The following is a 16,180-nucleotide window of genomic DNA, read 5'->3' as shown; positions in this document are numbered from 1 at the left end:
CACCCTCCCCCCTCTCACCCCTCCACCTTCCGCGACTTCTTCGTCATCAGCCCCTCTTGCCCCAGAAACAGAAAGCTTTAATAGTTTAATCCTTGTTCTTAGTGAATCGGTGACTTGACGATGTGATTCGGTGCGATGTAGTGATATGCTGGCATTGCCATACCAGCGGTTTCCATTGATATCCTGTAACAAAATTTTTACTATCAGTTTTGCCCCGGGGATTATCAACACACTCAGAAGTCAAAAAAATTCTACAAGACCCGAGTAAACTAGGAATTCATTGTCACGTGTACAGTTCATTGAATATCATGGAAATAATCGTTGTGTGATATTGAGTAATTGAGTGGGAGTAGAGGCTTGAAATATCATGCTGAAAATTTAATTCGTCTCGATAATTATTTGTTGAAGGGAAGTATTATGAATTTTAAAAGTCGCAGGATATTGGTCAAATTTATCAGGCTTCAGAGCATTATTATTATATGTCTAAAATCGAATAATTCAACTTCTGTTTAATTATAAAGTTATTCTACACATTTTTTTCTTCCAAATAAACGAGCAACAGGAAATTTAGTAAAAATAATGTAATTCGCAGTAACTGATTGTTTTTAGGATTATATGGTTAATTTTTATAACGATCTTCAAATGTTGCCATAATAGTCTGCGACTTAAAAAATTTCTCCCTCACTGAAATAAATTCACAACGATATTTCACCAGTCTCTTGAATTAGCTCCGACTCTCCGAGAGTTCAAAAGTCTGGCTTGTGTGAACATTAATGAAACAGGGATTACAAATAGGAAAATTTTCATGAAAATACCAAGAGGTTACCTCGAAGAGTCGATGAGTCGAGCTGGTCACTCGTAAAATTAATGTGATATCTCAAATATAAACAAATAGTAAGCAATGAATGTTTAAGCAAATAATACAAAGGTCGAAGATACAAAAAACGGTTAAACGGGACAAGTAGATTAAGAGGACTACGGAGGATTTGGATGGTGCTTACCGAAGATGGGCAGGAGCCTGGGTCAGAGTTGGTTGGATGGATATCGTCTTCTCAACAATTTTCTCATTCAAATATTCTCTTTCTCTTTTCGTTCTCTTAAAACACACCTCAATAAATAATCACACCCCCTGACTCCCTTCACAAAAAAAAAAGCAGTAAAAGATGGCGAAAAATAAACCAATTAAAATCTGTAAAATGAAACTAATCCGAGTATTTTCATGAGTAAATGAAAAATCATCGTTCCATAAAGTCTCAATGACAAGACCAATTGTCTCAGTGTAATTGTTCACCTTTATTTCTCGTATTAAATACGCCTAGTTTTAATTCAACAGTGATACAATTTAGCTGAATGTGTTAAGCCACACAATGCATATTCAGCCATCAAGATGTTAGATCGCGTCATCGACTTAACACAAATGAATCAACCGAATAATAAAAACGTAGGATGACACGACACGTACATCTCCATTTCGTTAATCACCCCCATTTTCACACTCTCACGATCTCCAATGAACTCATTCACTGATAAACCAAAGGTTCACAGTCTTGAGAGTAATTGGAGGGATATGAAGTCTCTGGTTCGATTGCCTGCATTGTCCTAACGATTAAAAAACTACAAACTAGAATTGAGCACGTATGCAATCATTGGCCAGATACTTCTTCAATTGATTTTTTTTTCTTCTTTTTTGACATATTGAGTGGAAAGAGTAACTTGAAACTCGTGAAACAGAGTTAACGATTTCCTATATTGAAATAGTCGAGACAACGAGAATAGCCTGTCACTGTTGTGACATGAATGACTGAAAATACGACGAATATTGAAACTGGAATAAAGCGAGCTTCTGCCATAGTTTTTTTTTTGTTTTTAATAAATCAAATGTACTCATTTACTCAGACTCACCTATTGTTTAATGATACGACACTACATATATCATATTTATATATTTATAGTTTATGTATACTTAGGTATCGAATGATTATTTGTATAACACTCAACGACGCTATTTAATCGTCGATTATTATTTCATCAATAATGAGTTAAGCTCTTGAATTTGCAGATTTAGTGGCGGATTCTTTCGCAAATATCCAATTATTTTATTTATTCACTTCCCAAGTCACATGATTCATCATCTCATTATGCTTAATCCATAGAAATAATCCGCCACTTTACAGGTATGTCCAATTACCATTTTTTATATTACACCGGCGCATTGAAAATACAAGATCCAAAAACATTCTCACTGTTTCATCATAATCCTCACATGTTGAGACTCACGTTTTTCCCTGCAGAAATCTGAGCTTACAGAAGTAGATACTTACAGACGACAAAAGAGTTACAAAGGTCAATCAAAATTACTTCAATGTCTCACGTACTAAATTCTAAACTGTAAAGACTTCTGACTCTCCCACAGAATAAATCCGCTCTTTATCGTCCTAATCGACCAATTATGATTACATTGTTTCTTAATTATGAGTTTTATCCACCCGCCTAGGTTGGATACACTATTTGAATAATCCACCGTTATGATAATTATTACGTAAAAAAAAAAAAAATGTCTCACACGCCAACCGCACTCCGAGGCTCTCCGTGAAAATTAATTTATCAACAGAAAGAGATACATCATCCCTTCGTCAGTGACGAAAAAAAATCAAATATAAAAAATAAAGTCAGCAACAAAAGGTATTCGATCAAAAAATCATACTGAGGTTTTTACTTTTCCCCCAGAGTCTGCCTATCGCATTTACAAGATTCTTATTCCAATTCGTTGAAGCATAAGCATTGGCACGAACTCATTCGTCTGGGAGAAAGTTTTGTCTCGGAGTGCGTTGAGCTTATACTACTCAAATCTACTCCAATTTGCCATAATTATCAATCAAATCAGTAACCAAGTCTTATAACGAGATAAATGGAATTTCAAAAATTTTGATGGCTATCTTGTTTGTATCTGATTAAATTTCATAAAAAAGTCACAAATAAACACCATGGACTTGGTGATTCTTGTTATTTAACAAATAGTACAATTCGATTTATCAGGCTTAACTCGTTCGCTATGAAAACAGAGAAAATATAAACCCCAGGGATGGGAAAACCTCTAACACAGTGAGACAAATCCTCTATAGTAAGTTGAAGATAAAAAAAAAGCCAAGAGCGTTCCCCCCGTTGAATAATAAATTCAGTACGGATTGTACTTGGTCCTCTCAGACTTGAATTTACCGCTGTCAGTTGGCCCTGGTGCACCAGGACTGCGTAGACGTGGTGTGAATGTCTTGTGTGAACGATGTACACCAGTTGTCTGGACAGGTAGTTGTGTTGCGGCGGCACCACCGGCACCGCCAAGTAATTCCGTAAGCCCACCAAGAGCTGTCAGGCTAGATAGGGCGTTGAGGGCACCTGGCTTGCTTAGCAGCTGAGCCAAGGGGATTGCGCTGGCCAAGGGAGAGGCAGTGGTAGTAGTGGTAGAAGGGGAAGCACTGGCCCCGGATGCCCCGGGATTGGTGCCGCTGCCAGGGGTTTGGGTATTTTGGGCCTCTAGGTTAGCTTTCTGCAGTTCGACACTGGGGAAAAGACACAAATGTAAAAAAGGTGAGGGTGGGATACATCTTTCTTTTTATTTTTTCTATTTCAATTCTTTTCCCTTTTTTTTTTCTTCCAGGAGAAAATGTTTAATGAGATTGGAGAATGTCATGATTTGAAAATGTTTCATTCAAATTATAAACTTCATATGATTTTTTTTTTGTTTTTTTTTTTTCAATTCTTTTTTGGATGAGGAGCATCGACGATAGTCACGATAATCTGGTGCTCGTTGATATTGAAATAACGTCAATAACATCGGCCACTTAATTACCGTGACCCTCGGGGATGATTAATCGTGTGAGTGAGTGACCCAGTGTGCAACGAGAGAAGATAGCGGTAATTACAAGCTCTCGGTGCGCAATGGAGGCGAGAAAAAAAAATGTAGAGGATAGGTAGAATAAAAAAAGATGAGAATGTGCTGTCGATTGATTGCGAGGGCTGGGATTCACTCGAGTCGATTCAAAAGTAATGTATTTAGCTCGCGGGCTAGTGATGTGGAGAATAAAAAAAAAAATACGTGTGTGTCGAGTAGAAAATCCTCGAGCCCGCGTGAAGCTAAATTGATGTGATTTACCGGTATAATGTGCACTCTGTTAAAGTCAAAAATTAGCAATCAATGTGTACGTCGTGTTGCTTAATTTGATGCAGAATTTTTTTTTTCAAGAAATGAAGAGCGCGAAGCAGACTACATAGGACATTAGGGCATTGGGCGTTCTGATTTTGATTTTTAATTTTTTGCAGGGAGCGCATGAATGCATGGTTGAATTGAGAGGATAGAGATGATGTGTACCGAGGAAAATTATCGCAGTGATAATCTGAAATAAAATATACCCAACGGATTACAGGTACTGAGAGACGGAGGTGAATAGAATGAAAGAGTACTCAGTAAAAATACTGAAAATTAGTTTGGCGTGGGTATTTTTTTTGTCGATTTATTTCACGAATGGCAGCGAGTTGGAACGGGCGGACGGTTAATCAACAGCTAGACGGATGCTTGTTAATTGAGTATGGGCGTTGATTAATTGTCAATTTGATTGGGAAATATTTTTCATTCAAACTCATGAAAAATTGCGCTGAATCTCAACGATACGTTGTATTTATGAAAAACGAGGTAATTTTCATGCTACGTGTGCATTAAAAAAAGTATATATCGCAAGGATGATCCGTTTTAATCCAGTTGGTGTTTATAAACAGTGTATACAGCGTTAAAAAAAATAAAGAAAATGCTTGGATAAAAAAAATGATGTTTCTATGGAGAGTAGCATATCACAAGCCTCACAAACACCTTGTCCGAGGATAAAGGAGTTTTCTGAGTGAAGAAAAAAAAACAAAAAACAAAAAAAAAAAGTGTGAACACTGCGAGAGGATAGGAAAAACCAGGATTATTAATGTAGTAACTTTTCTGGATTACCAGAGCCGTCATCCGATCCTCATCAAACAAATTCTCTCTTTATGTTCTTTTTCTCATGATTTATATGATTTTATGATAAAGTAAAATGTCGAATAAACATAAATAGGACAGCCAGCGTGGTAGGAACATATGTTGAAAGAAAAACGGAGTTATCTGCAGGATATTCTCAAGGTGGAACCAGTGACAGGATACCTGGAAATAAAGGATTATGAACATTTGGTTCTTTTGTTTTTTTGCCTCGTGCTCCTCTTCATCTCGGCTCACCCCATCGGCGATGATTTCCGTATTCTTCATTCATCGTTGAACAATTGGACATCTTATCACAATCACCAGACAGAAGAGACAATTTGTGTGTGTGTTTTTTTGGTTATCATCACTCGAGTTATTCTAATTTTTTCTTAATGCTACTTCTCTCTCACCTGTACAATTCTTGTATTATAACTGAATGCCACCTATGACAATAACGAAACAGTCTCGGGGATATCCTCAACTGCCTCTATCCATTCCAGCCAGAGACACCCAACCCACCCCTTGTGACACAACAATGAACGTCGTGACGAAGTCAACATGAATTTTCAAGTCTTTTCAATTCAATGGAAAATACCTGACGATTGGACTTTCTGTCGGTTCCCTCTCACACTTTGTCCTCGGTATTTTCCTCACTGCCAACACCCCCTACTCCCTCGTCGCCCCTTCGGCCTCGTCGCTTTTCTCCACAACTCTGGAGACACTTGAGCGTGTTGAAGTGGGCATATAGCAGACCGAGAGGAGGCGAAGGAGTTGGGGGGATCACAGAGTAACCCAGAAACACGATTCCAAGATCCCTCTCCTCCCTACCTCGAGTGGATATTAGATGTTCCAGAATCCTTGGTACTGGGTCTTGTGGCACTCGGGATTTTCGTCGGATCCACAATAATCCGAAGGGTGTTACGTAACCAATTTGAAATAGTACTTTGCAAAGTGATCGATTCATTTGAGAGGGATGACAAATTCAATTTTATTGGGGGAGATCCAATTTTTTAATGTGAAAAAATTTCCAAAGAGAGGACAACTGATTTATATTTAAGATTCATCTCGATTAAATTCGTCAAGACGCTCAGAGGTTTGGGGCTTCTGCACGTTTGAGGGCAGTCCGTGTATATATTTAAAAAAAATTGTTTGACATTTGAACCCGTGGGGTATTCGATAGAAACAAAGATTCAGATTTCACATCACTCGCGCGCTTATTCTCATTTGGCAGGCGCCACTTTGAGACACACTTTGGCCTCTCGTATCGAGTTGAAAATTGGAGAATGAGAAACGATAAGAGGAAAGAGTTGAAACAATATTTCGGAATATTGTGCACTAACTGTTGGTGAGTCTGGGAAGAACCCAAAGTAGGAAGGTAAATAAATATTTTAAGGTAAATTGTGATTTAGTGAGACTTACCTCATGTTGATGAGGTACTGTGCCAGCGCCACTGCATCTGGATTACCAGTTATTGTGATTGTTCGATCTGAGGCACCGCCCTCTCTCTCATCACAGTTGCTGATCCTTATCATGGCACCTGATATCTGACGAATCTCGGCGATTTTGGTGCCACCCTTGCCGATTATACAGCCAATCAGCTCATTCGGCACTGTCATCTCGTGCGTCTGATTGTTAGCTGCCGGCTGCTGTCTGTTGGTATGATTCGTGCGCAATTGACTTCCGGCCAGAGCTGCCAGAGCTATTCACACATTTTTTTTCCCTATTACTTGGGGGGTCTTTAACGCAGTAGTCAAGTCCGAAGAGGCAATTTATGAAATTTAAATTTTTAGTGTTAAGGTTAAACAGTTCAAGTTGATTGCCTTGTGGATTCCCAAATGTTTCACTATTTTCACTTTTTTTTTCAACTCCTCGACCTTTTCAAAATCTGAATCGACTCGAACCGTTTAAAACACCTCAACAAAATCAGCAGCGAGGAGGCGAATGGTGCTAACAAACCCATTTAGTCTATGGCTAATTTTTCGAGGGATAGCTTTACATCTGATAAATCCCCCTTAGATCAAGATTATCCCTCGAAGAGTCAACTGAGAAAGAGAACGATTTGCTAGTCTTTGGCTCTTCTCTGCTGAATGAAATCTCGAATAAATAGAGCAAAATATCAAGTGAACAAAAGAGACAAAGCTTTCGAACTTATAATTAAGAAATTTTACCAGCTGGGTTCAGACCTCCTGTGTTTGCAGGCGTAGCTAACCCCCCAAGACCCAATGCAGCCAGTCCTGCCAATGGATTGCTTCCAAGTTTACCCATCTGTAACAACCATCAACATCCGCATGGTTCATAAACCCCACAAATATCCCCAATTATCAATTATTCACCAATTGCAAGGGATCAGAACAGGAGAACAACTGGCAATAAAACACCTATGCGATAGAAATAATAAAACACAATTCTTGCCTCATAATTCTCCTTGAATCGACTCCATAAAAAAAAAACAAATATATTCTTCACTCGGTTTCATTGCACATCACGAGTTTTTGAAAAGTATAAAAGAAAAATGAAAATACCAGAGGTAGCGGGATAGCGAATCACTGCTGCATGGATTTTTCTTATCCCCAGGGGAGTATGACTTTACTGCATCATACGACAAATATTTGAAAATGTGAAAAAATGTTAAAATGCTCAAGTTCCTTCTGGAAACTGGAGTCGATTTATAAAGTAGCAAGCTCATTGTATAATTTTCGCTTGTCCCCCAGTATTTGTCTTTGAATTACTGATCTCTTTGCACTAGTTCCGAACCCCAGGTGAAATTTAAATGAAGATGATGGAAAATAAAAATATGTATCATGATAATTAATGAACCGAGCGATATGTCATCCTGAACTCATCGATGTGCTTCAACTCTAATCTAATCAAAATGACCTACAAATAACAGACTTTCTAAACGTGTAAACTCTCGCTGTAACAAATTTTGTACATTATTAATCCTCTTATAACTCCTTAAAAAAATCAACATGAACATCTTAAGGGCAGCCCACCCTCGCGCAAACTCTTTCATCTCTATTGATTGCCAAATTTTCTTCGAAACGAATTTCTCATTCAGCAGTTGTGTTTCGAATAAGCCATGCTGATCTAACAGAGCCGCTAAAGAGTTGTCGTAAAATCTAAAATGCCTTGGGATGTTTGAGAACGATAAATAAAGAGCATGAGAGAAAAAAATATGACTGGCAAGGCGTTGATGTTAGTGTAGGAAAAGTTTTTCATCCCAGAAGATAATGAATTCATAACGCTGAAGAAGTACTTTAAATTCGAGAAATTAAATTACTGAAGTTCATCCCCCTTGTGACATTTTTTTTTTCAACGGAAAAATTACCCAACGCGTTTGAAATTGTTAAAGTGAATGAAAAAAGAAGATAATAGAGGTGTTGAGCATGAATTTCAAATGAGACACCCAGGTGATAGATAGGTTAAATAAAAATTGTTTGATGACACGAATGAAGAAATAAACGTGACAATAAGCCAATGGTTATCCTAATCTTCATTCCCATGCAGTATTCGACAAGATTTCATCGGTAATCCCACAAAAACACATCATCTTTATCCGCTACACGTTGTCGCCAATAGAATTCACATCGTACTAGGGAGTATTGGGACTCTAGTAGTCTCTTATTTTTTTTCTTTTACACTTTTCATTCCTATTTTCACATGCATTTCACTTGCCATTGAATATCTATCGTTCCTTGCTATTTCCAAGCAAAATAGTTGAATCAACTCTCCGTAAAATAACAAAGAAACTCAATACCATGAAAATATGCCGAATAAAGAAATACTTCTGTTTTCCAGTAATGTTTTCATTCTACTTTCTGCTGGATCAGTTGCTCAATTCCATGTTTCCATTTTCAATCAAATGTGAACGTTAAATGTGCATTTTCAGATAGATCCAGGGATAAAAGTGCTACTAAAGTGAAAAAAAAATAAATAAAAATGGCAAAACACTGTTCAATAGTACACGGAATTGAATTCAAAGGGTCGATAAAGCTCGACTCAATGTTTGCGTCAGCGTCTCCTCGAAAAAAGCTCTCGCTAATTAGGCTATAACTATTCAATTCGTTATATCAATGCTGCTATAGTGGTGCTCCCTTCAGAATGAATTCAATTAAAAATTACGACAGGAGCAGCTATAAAGAAAATAAAATGGGAGTGAAGCCCGGTACCGACGTGATAAAAATTGCATTTTAATGAGGAAGAATACGAGCGCATGCAGTGCAAAGCGTTTACAAATACTGAAATAAAAAGAAGAGCCGTAATAACAGTCGTACACAATCATGGTTAACGTGCGTTGGGAAATAATAATGGAGGAGAATAAAAGAAAAACGAGAAACAATTTATCCAACAGTTACGTGACTCTTGAGTAGTGTCATATGCAATCAATTCTGTTTGGGGTCACGTGAATGTTGGATATGATGCAGAACAGCGTTATAGCCCAGTGAGTTTTCCATCTGGAGATTAATGAATGAAAGATTATGGTGGAGTTGAAGTAATAAATTGAGCTTGATGACTCCAGAGGGAGAGCTCAGGGCATAGCAGGGAGACAAGCGGGGTTTTATCAGCATTTCGGCAGTCCTTTTCTTCACTGTTTTGGGGTTCTGAGGCTCATTGGAAAAATCATCGTGAATTGCAAGTTCTTCAGAACAAAATGAGGGGGGGGGGGGGGCTTACTGGGAGAGGCTACTTGTGGACACGGTGTCGGGGTTTCGACATTGAACAATCACTTTAACCCGCCTCGTGACAATCTGTTATTCAGCTGTATCATTGCTGATATGCACGCAAAGTCTTGGTGGAGTTGGCTTTTGATGTTAAGAACATTGGCCATCACTCTGGTTATGATTGGGTGGTCTGATTGTTGTTGCTGATTAGTTGAAATATTCATTCAATTTTTTCGATGTTTTTTTTTTGGGGATTTTATTGCTTTTTATTTTGGTTTTTCAAACACTGCAGTGATTTGACAGTGTAGCAGACTTGAATTTATAAATGACATATCTGGAATATATTGAATTTCGAGGACTTTGTATACGTGAATTTCTATTGAATTTCTTTTAAACATAAAAATTGACAAAAGCCAGGGGATTTCAGTGTTATTCTGTAGCGAACATTTACATGTAGCCCAAGTATTGGAACGAACAAACAAATTTTTGTCTTGTGGCTTTTTTCTCGAAAAAAAATTCCTGCCCCACCAAGTGTTGCCGAAAATAAAAATGATTTCCAACAGTGCATGAAGAGTAATTGTGGTATTCCTCCACCGTGCCTCGGGTAATCAGAGCAAGTGGCTGAGGATTCAAGTGTACCCTGTACTGGTGAGGGATAGCTTACCAATGAGGATACAGATGTGACTAAACTCTAGTCATGATTGTGGATAATGTAATGGTATTGTCTCTGACGTGTAATCAATTGGAGTTTGTTGAGCAGGGGTGTTGGGGGGGTTGGGGGTTGGGTGGAGAAGATGGGGTGGTGGGGTGGTGGGGTGATGGTGTGGTGGGGTGGCAGAGTGGTAATGGATGTTGTGGATCACGAAAAAGAAAAGACTTACGGCGTCTGCCACGAGTGCGGGCGGGAGGGCTGCCTGCAAGTGTCCACTCTTCAGCAGGGGGTCGGCGAGGCCTGCCACGCTTGCGTGTAAGGGGCTCGGGTGTAGCGGATGATGGGGTCCAGTGAAATGGGCCGGGATCAGCGGATGGCCGTGTGAAGCGAAGGGCGAGGAAGGGTGGGCGGCGGCGAAAGGCGAGGCAGTAAGAGTTTGGGCGTTCAGCGAGGGTGGGACAGGCCCGGCAGCGGATACCGGCATTGACAATACTGTACTTACGTCCGAGTGGGCGGGCACCGCGTAATTACCCTGGATGGTGTATGCTTGCCCACCAGCCAGGATCACTGGCCCACCAACTTGGGGTTTAGGGCGATAAGGGATCGTGGCACCTTTGGGAGGGGACTGAAACAGATAGAAAACAAAACAAATGTTGCGCATTGATTGTGCGCGTTATTAGGGGGATGAATTTTTTCTTTTTTTCTTTTTTTCTTTTTTTCTTTTTCACCAATCCTTCGACACAAGAAACAATCGCAGTGCTCTGACTGAATAAAAGAGGTCGAACTTTCTTTTTGGAATATCTTGGAAACTCAGAGACTTTAATAGCGTCATTTTTGTGAAAGTATCTATGAAAATGTTGATAGCTCTCTGGGATTCAGAGATATATTTTTTCATTTTTTTATCATCGCTACTGCATTGCTTGTGACGAAAGGTTAATATTTTTTAGAATGCAAGACGGGAGGAAAATAACGAATTGGCAGAAGCATATGGTATTTTTATGTATTCCAATTCGTCAGGATTAACAATTTTCCTATCAGTGCAATCCATTTTTTAAAGTATAAAAGTGAGATAAATGGAGTTTAATATTTTTTTTTCATTGTCAATGTGATATAATTTGTAATGAAATGATTGATTGGAAATGACTGGAGAGATTAGAGAATTCATACCTCTAGCATGACACAGCAAATGTGGTATATGCACTGGGTGATGGCTTCGCTGGTACCTGAAATGGTGACAGTGCGCTCGGTGGAGCTCGGCAGCATCTCCGAGGCAACCTGAATGAGTGCGCCAGTGACTTCCCTTATCTCCTTAATCTTAGAGCCACCCTTTCCAATGAGTGATCCACACTGAGATGCTGGTACAATAAGCCTTAGGGTGATTGGTGTTCGTGTGGTACCACCACCACCACCCCCCTGTACATCGTGAAACTGCGAGCACCACTCTTCGAATTTCTTGCAGATAAGGGTAAATGCCTTGAAGATTGAGTTGGTTGGCCCAGTAACAGTGACAATTCGCTCTGGACACGAGCCGTCAGATATGTTTATCTTGGCCCCTGACTGTTGATTATCAATAATTCATGCCAGTTAGATGGAAATTTAATTTGTATAAATAAATCATTAGTTAGGGCAATTCGGTACTTACTTCCTCGCGGAACCTCGTGACAATTTCACCCTTCTTGCCAATAATACTTCCGACTTCCTGAAAAATAAGCCACGAGCCTCATTAGCACCAATTACCAGCCAAATTCACCTAAATATCCTAAAAATAAGATAAACGGTACATTGCATCCCCCTAAGTGCCTGCAACTGATCCCCATAAATTCTTGATACACCTTAAAAATAAATTGGTCAAATTCTATAATTAGTCGAGGAGTTTTTCGGGTGATCTCATCAAGCGATAATGTCCAACAAGAAGTACTTGAGACTAATGAAAATAATTTGTTCCTCGAAAAAAATTGCTAGGTATGCATCTCTAAAGTTAGGACAAAGTGGACACGTGGTTGTGCAAGTTGCTCAAATGCCAACATATTCTCGTGTCCAGAGTGAACGTTCACTTGGACTCGGTAGTGAGAAATTCAGATCAAGGTCTCGACGAAAGTCAAATCATTAGAAAATAACGAGGAGCTTGATTTTTCAAACTGCTGACGGATTAACGTATCTCGATGGAAATTCACCGATTGGCTGGATAAATTGGGTGCAAGGAGGGAGTGAGCCCCCAGAATCATGGAATGGAGAAGATGAGGATGGAGTGGTATATCATGTAAATTGGCCGTTCAATCTCCGAAGCGCATGCCACTGTAAACGCACCAGTTTGAATCCCCAATTAATGTGCCACACCACGTGAACGCTTGGTACAGAAGTACGTCACTTAGGTTTATAACATGTACGCAAGGAGAGCAGATAGTGCGGATGGAAGTACTTGTTTTTACAACCAACAAAGTAGGAGGCTTGATAGCTCAACGATGTTGAACCATGAAAATATCGAGTGCTTCCAGGGCAAACAGCCGTTTAATCCTCATCATGATGCTACAGCTTATACAAATGTTAGAGCACCTCGAAACGTTAATTAACTCCTCTACATCATTGGGAAACAGACTAATTACCGGTAATATAACTGCCGGTTATTCAAGCAACTCGATCATTTTCACGACAAGGAATTTACAGCGGTGTAATTTTATTGACTGAATCCATCTAACCATTATATTTACCGACAATTCAACCCCAAGATCTATCCATAAATCACAGTGGACATTAGTTGAACTCTACCTCTATAGATTTCATGCATTGAATTCTCCACGTGTCACGTCCGCTAACAAAATTATAATACCGCCAAGTGTCCTAAAATTGGCTTTACGATGTAAACCAAATCCGGAACGGCTTCCAAACTCGTGACAGGGATCTCTCCAAGATGTAGAACAAAGAGTGACAAAAGCCTTTCAGAGTAAATGAGAACCAACGAGATTAACGAGAATGGTAACTGGTTCCGGTCATTAACACTAAAACAAGTCTTTACCACCGAACCAAGCTGATTTTTCACAACTGGTAATGCAAATAGAGCAGATAAAATACTCGGTTGCTCGTTGCAATTGAATTTTCCAGGTACACATCTATTTCTAGTTTCTACGGGTAACGATGTCACTTTTATCCTATTCCCAGGATCGTCAACGAGGAAATACGCTGGTGATTCGGCTAACGAATATAACTGGAAACAAGAAGGAAATGATGGGGGGAGAGGCAGGGAGACTAGCTGGATGTATGCCAATTTATCGGCGACTTGCTTTGAGAAATTCATAACATTGCTGTGTTTACAAAATCCAATTTATTGGATTGATAATGAGATTGCTTGGAGCAGAAAGGATTTCAGGAGCTTTTGCCCTGGTGGGATTGACAGACTAATGGTTTTTGCTACGATTGTCCATTTTTGGTGAAACTATGACGTCCGTTATTAACGGATCTGTCGTAAGGGAAGAGTCTTGTTGGCCAGAGGCCCTGGCTACAGTCCAGCCAACTGGAATCCACCAGACTCTTTACTAGACGATGCTTCCTCCTTGATTCTGGCCGAGATAGGGGGACCTAGAGGCAACCTACAGCAGGAGAATAACGAGAATGATGGCAATACTGGAGATTCGATGGGATTTATACAAATGCACAGTGCACACGCCAGCTTGAATACGAATGTACTCGGGTAATCTGAACTCGATACTCCGGAAATTGAGGAGAATTTGTCCGACTACTCTTGGTGATTGTGATCGGTCTCCATCTCGATCGGGAGGTTTAAGATGCAACGATCCACTCTATGTGAATGTGTCGGAAATAAGGGGGAAATTGGCATACGAGTTCGGCTGGACACGAGATTCACTGTTATAGCTCAGACACACAAGGCGTTCTGCCTCCGAGGTGTGAAGTAATTGATGTACTTTATGCGACGATAAAATCGTCTGCCAGTTGGCAGTACATTGTAACATTGTAGCAGCTAGGTCATACACAGGTCGTCTACGGTATATTGGAGAACAGGTCGATATCTCTGTTGTTTGCCTCGAGACTTGAGGATACGAGGAGTTGCCAAACGGCTACTTTTTTATCCTCAGTCTTTCCGAGTGAATTCTCTATTTTAGAAGCCGAGAAGGCTATTCTCATTGTTCAGCATCAATTTATCAACAAGGAAAACTTTTCAATGAAATATCAATGTCTGTAATTAGAGGGGATTGATACATTCACATTGAGTGTTTGGAATGAAAATTTTCCTGCCCCGTCAAGGACGAAAAGTTGTAATTATTAGTTGAAGAAAAAATTTTGTAAATTCATGGATTTCTCGTTTCATTTTCTCCTTCCAATAGAAACAATTAAGTTGGCTTGCACATTACCATGTAGCAGTTGAATATTGAAACGACACAATGGAATCGAGAGATTGTGAAAAGCCAGACTAGAAGATCCTCCAACCAAGAGTCTTGGCGTTGCTCCAGCCTACTAGTTCAGAGTATTTCAGCCAAAAAAAAAAGAAGAAGCATAGACTCGTGCATCAACCGGAGAAAAATGGCCTGCCACAGCAGCAGCCCTCAATTAATCGGGCCATCGATTACTCCACGATAAAAAAAACTGAAAAATATGTATCACGTGGAGTGTTGAAAATGTGGCCGCCGTAGTGCCAAGTTTATTTGTGCATCGATACATTTTTTCTATCCTCGTTTGTTGTTCTTCGGTATCTCCAGTGACAACTGGGTCATGATGATACAAAAGAAGGTATCGATTGATAGGACAGAGGCTTGATTTTTATGTGACAATACCATGTAGACACTCAAGGTGATGATCATGTTGAAAAAAATTGACCGCTCGTTATAAAGTGTTCAAGTCACTCAGGAGGAATTCAATCATTAATCACTCCAAGACCCTATACTAATTCCAACAATTACCCCGCAAGTCAGCCCTCACGTTAACAAAAATTTTAATAGCTGTGACTTCTGTCACGAAGGCAGGCAAAAAAAAACCGGCATTAACCAACGCTTCGTCTTTCACTGTGATAATTACGTAACCCCAGTGACACGCAAGTGTGGAAAAACCGTCATAATGCTTGAGTGCAGCAGCTCAACGGAAATACGGAGAATATGATAGAAAAAAAGAGAAGCTGATGGTTGATGAAAAAAGGTTTGAAAAAAACAAAAAAACAAAAAAACAAAAAAAAACAAAAAAACAAGGAAGAAGAAGAACCGAAGAGAAGCCATGGTGACTCTCTCGTCGTGGTTGTCGGGGCGAAAAAACCAGGGTGTAATGAGATTTGACGTGGAAGCTCTTGCCTTCAACATTGGTAGTTGAAAATAGAGGGGTGGAAGGGCTTGGAAACCCTTCGTCAGAGACTTGGGTTGCGTCTAGCCGTCGGTGGCTGGTGGAATTTCGTGTTACTCTAGGTGATGGAATATAGCCCGCAAATAGAGGGGAGGGTAGCTCTCTACGGTCTATGACGCATGGAGGATTGTTGAGATATGCATAAACGTGCAATAATTCTCGTGTCGCACTTTAGCACGATCTTGGGGTGGTGCATTTACGTGTGTGTAAAATGTGATGAGTGTCCTTGAATCTCGATATGAAATACATAGACGTGAGTTGAAGGAGGATTTGAGGGGTTGGTTGGATGTACCTACGAGCAAGATCGATGATGCAACTGGCTCAACCTCCTCTTTGTTCTTAACTCGGATCGATCTCTCACCATCACGATAAAATGCAAAAATACTGGAAATTTTCATTAATTCGAGAAAGTCTACTGATATTTACTTCATTTAATAATCTTTTTTTTTTGGGAGCTTGTTTAATTTCAACTAATCGATTGTTAACTCTTGGTCGAGTGAGATGAGGCGACTAGAGGGAAGAGACGTATCC

The 16,180-nt window shown here is 39.7% G+C and overlaps 1 protein-coding gene across 7 annotated transcripts in view; it reads right to left on the bottom strand.

Moving 5' to 3' along the window:
• Positions 1 to 25: 25 nt before the first annotated feature.
• mub (poly(rC)-binding protein mub) overlaps positions 26 to 16,180 on the bottom strand; it is an 87,290-nt gene continuing 71,135 nt past the window's right edge. For 4 of the 7 annotated variants that reach the window (XM_011302934.1, XM_011302935.1, XM_011302933.1 and 1 more), the window contains exons 3-8: positions 11,952 to 12,008; positions 11,477 to 11,866; positions 10,539 to 10,934; positions 7,165 to 7,261; positions 6,416 to 6,695; positions 1,681 to 3,557 (exon numbers count right to left, since the gene is read on the bottom strand). In XM_011302934.1, the coding sequence (XP_011301236.1) occupies positions 3,176 to 3,557; positions 6,416 to 6,695; positions 7,165 to 7,261; positions 10,539 to 10,934; positions 11,477 to 11,866; positions 11,952 to 12,008 (1,602 nt within the window). In that variant the 3' untranslated portion in view covers positions 1,681 to 3,175. Of the gene's footprint in view, positions 184 to 1,680; positions 3,558 to 6,415; positions 6,696 to 7,164; positions 7,262 to 10,538; positions 10,935 to 11,476; positions 11,867 to 11,951; positions 12,009 to 16,180 lie in introns of those variants that run through there. The other 3 variants (XM_011302939.1, XM_011302937.1, XM_011302938.1) reach the window with 3 other exon arrangements.

Source organism: Fopius arisanus, unplaced genomic scaffold (assembly GCF_000806365.1).
Source record: "Fopius arisanus strain USDA-PBARC FA_bdor unplaced genomic scaffold, ASM80636v1 scaffold00030, whole genome shotgun sequence".
In the NCBI taxonomy this organism is placed as follows: domain Eukaryota; kingdom Metazoa; phylum Arthropoda; class Insecta; order Hymenoptera; family Braconidae; genus Fopius; species Fopius arisanus.
Note: the sequence above shows the minus strand (reverse complement) of the source record. Positions and strands in the feature narration are given on the sequence as shown.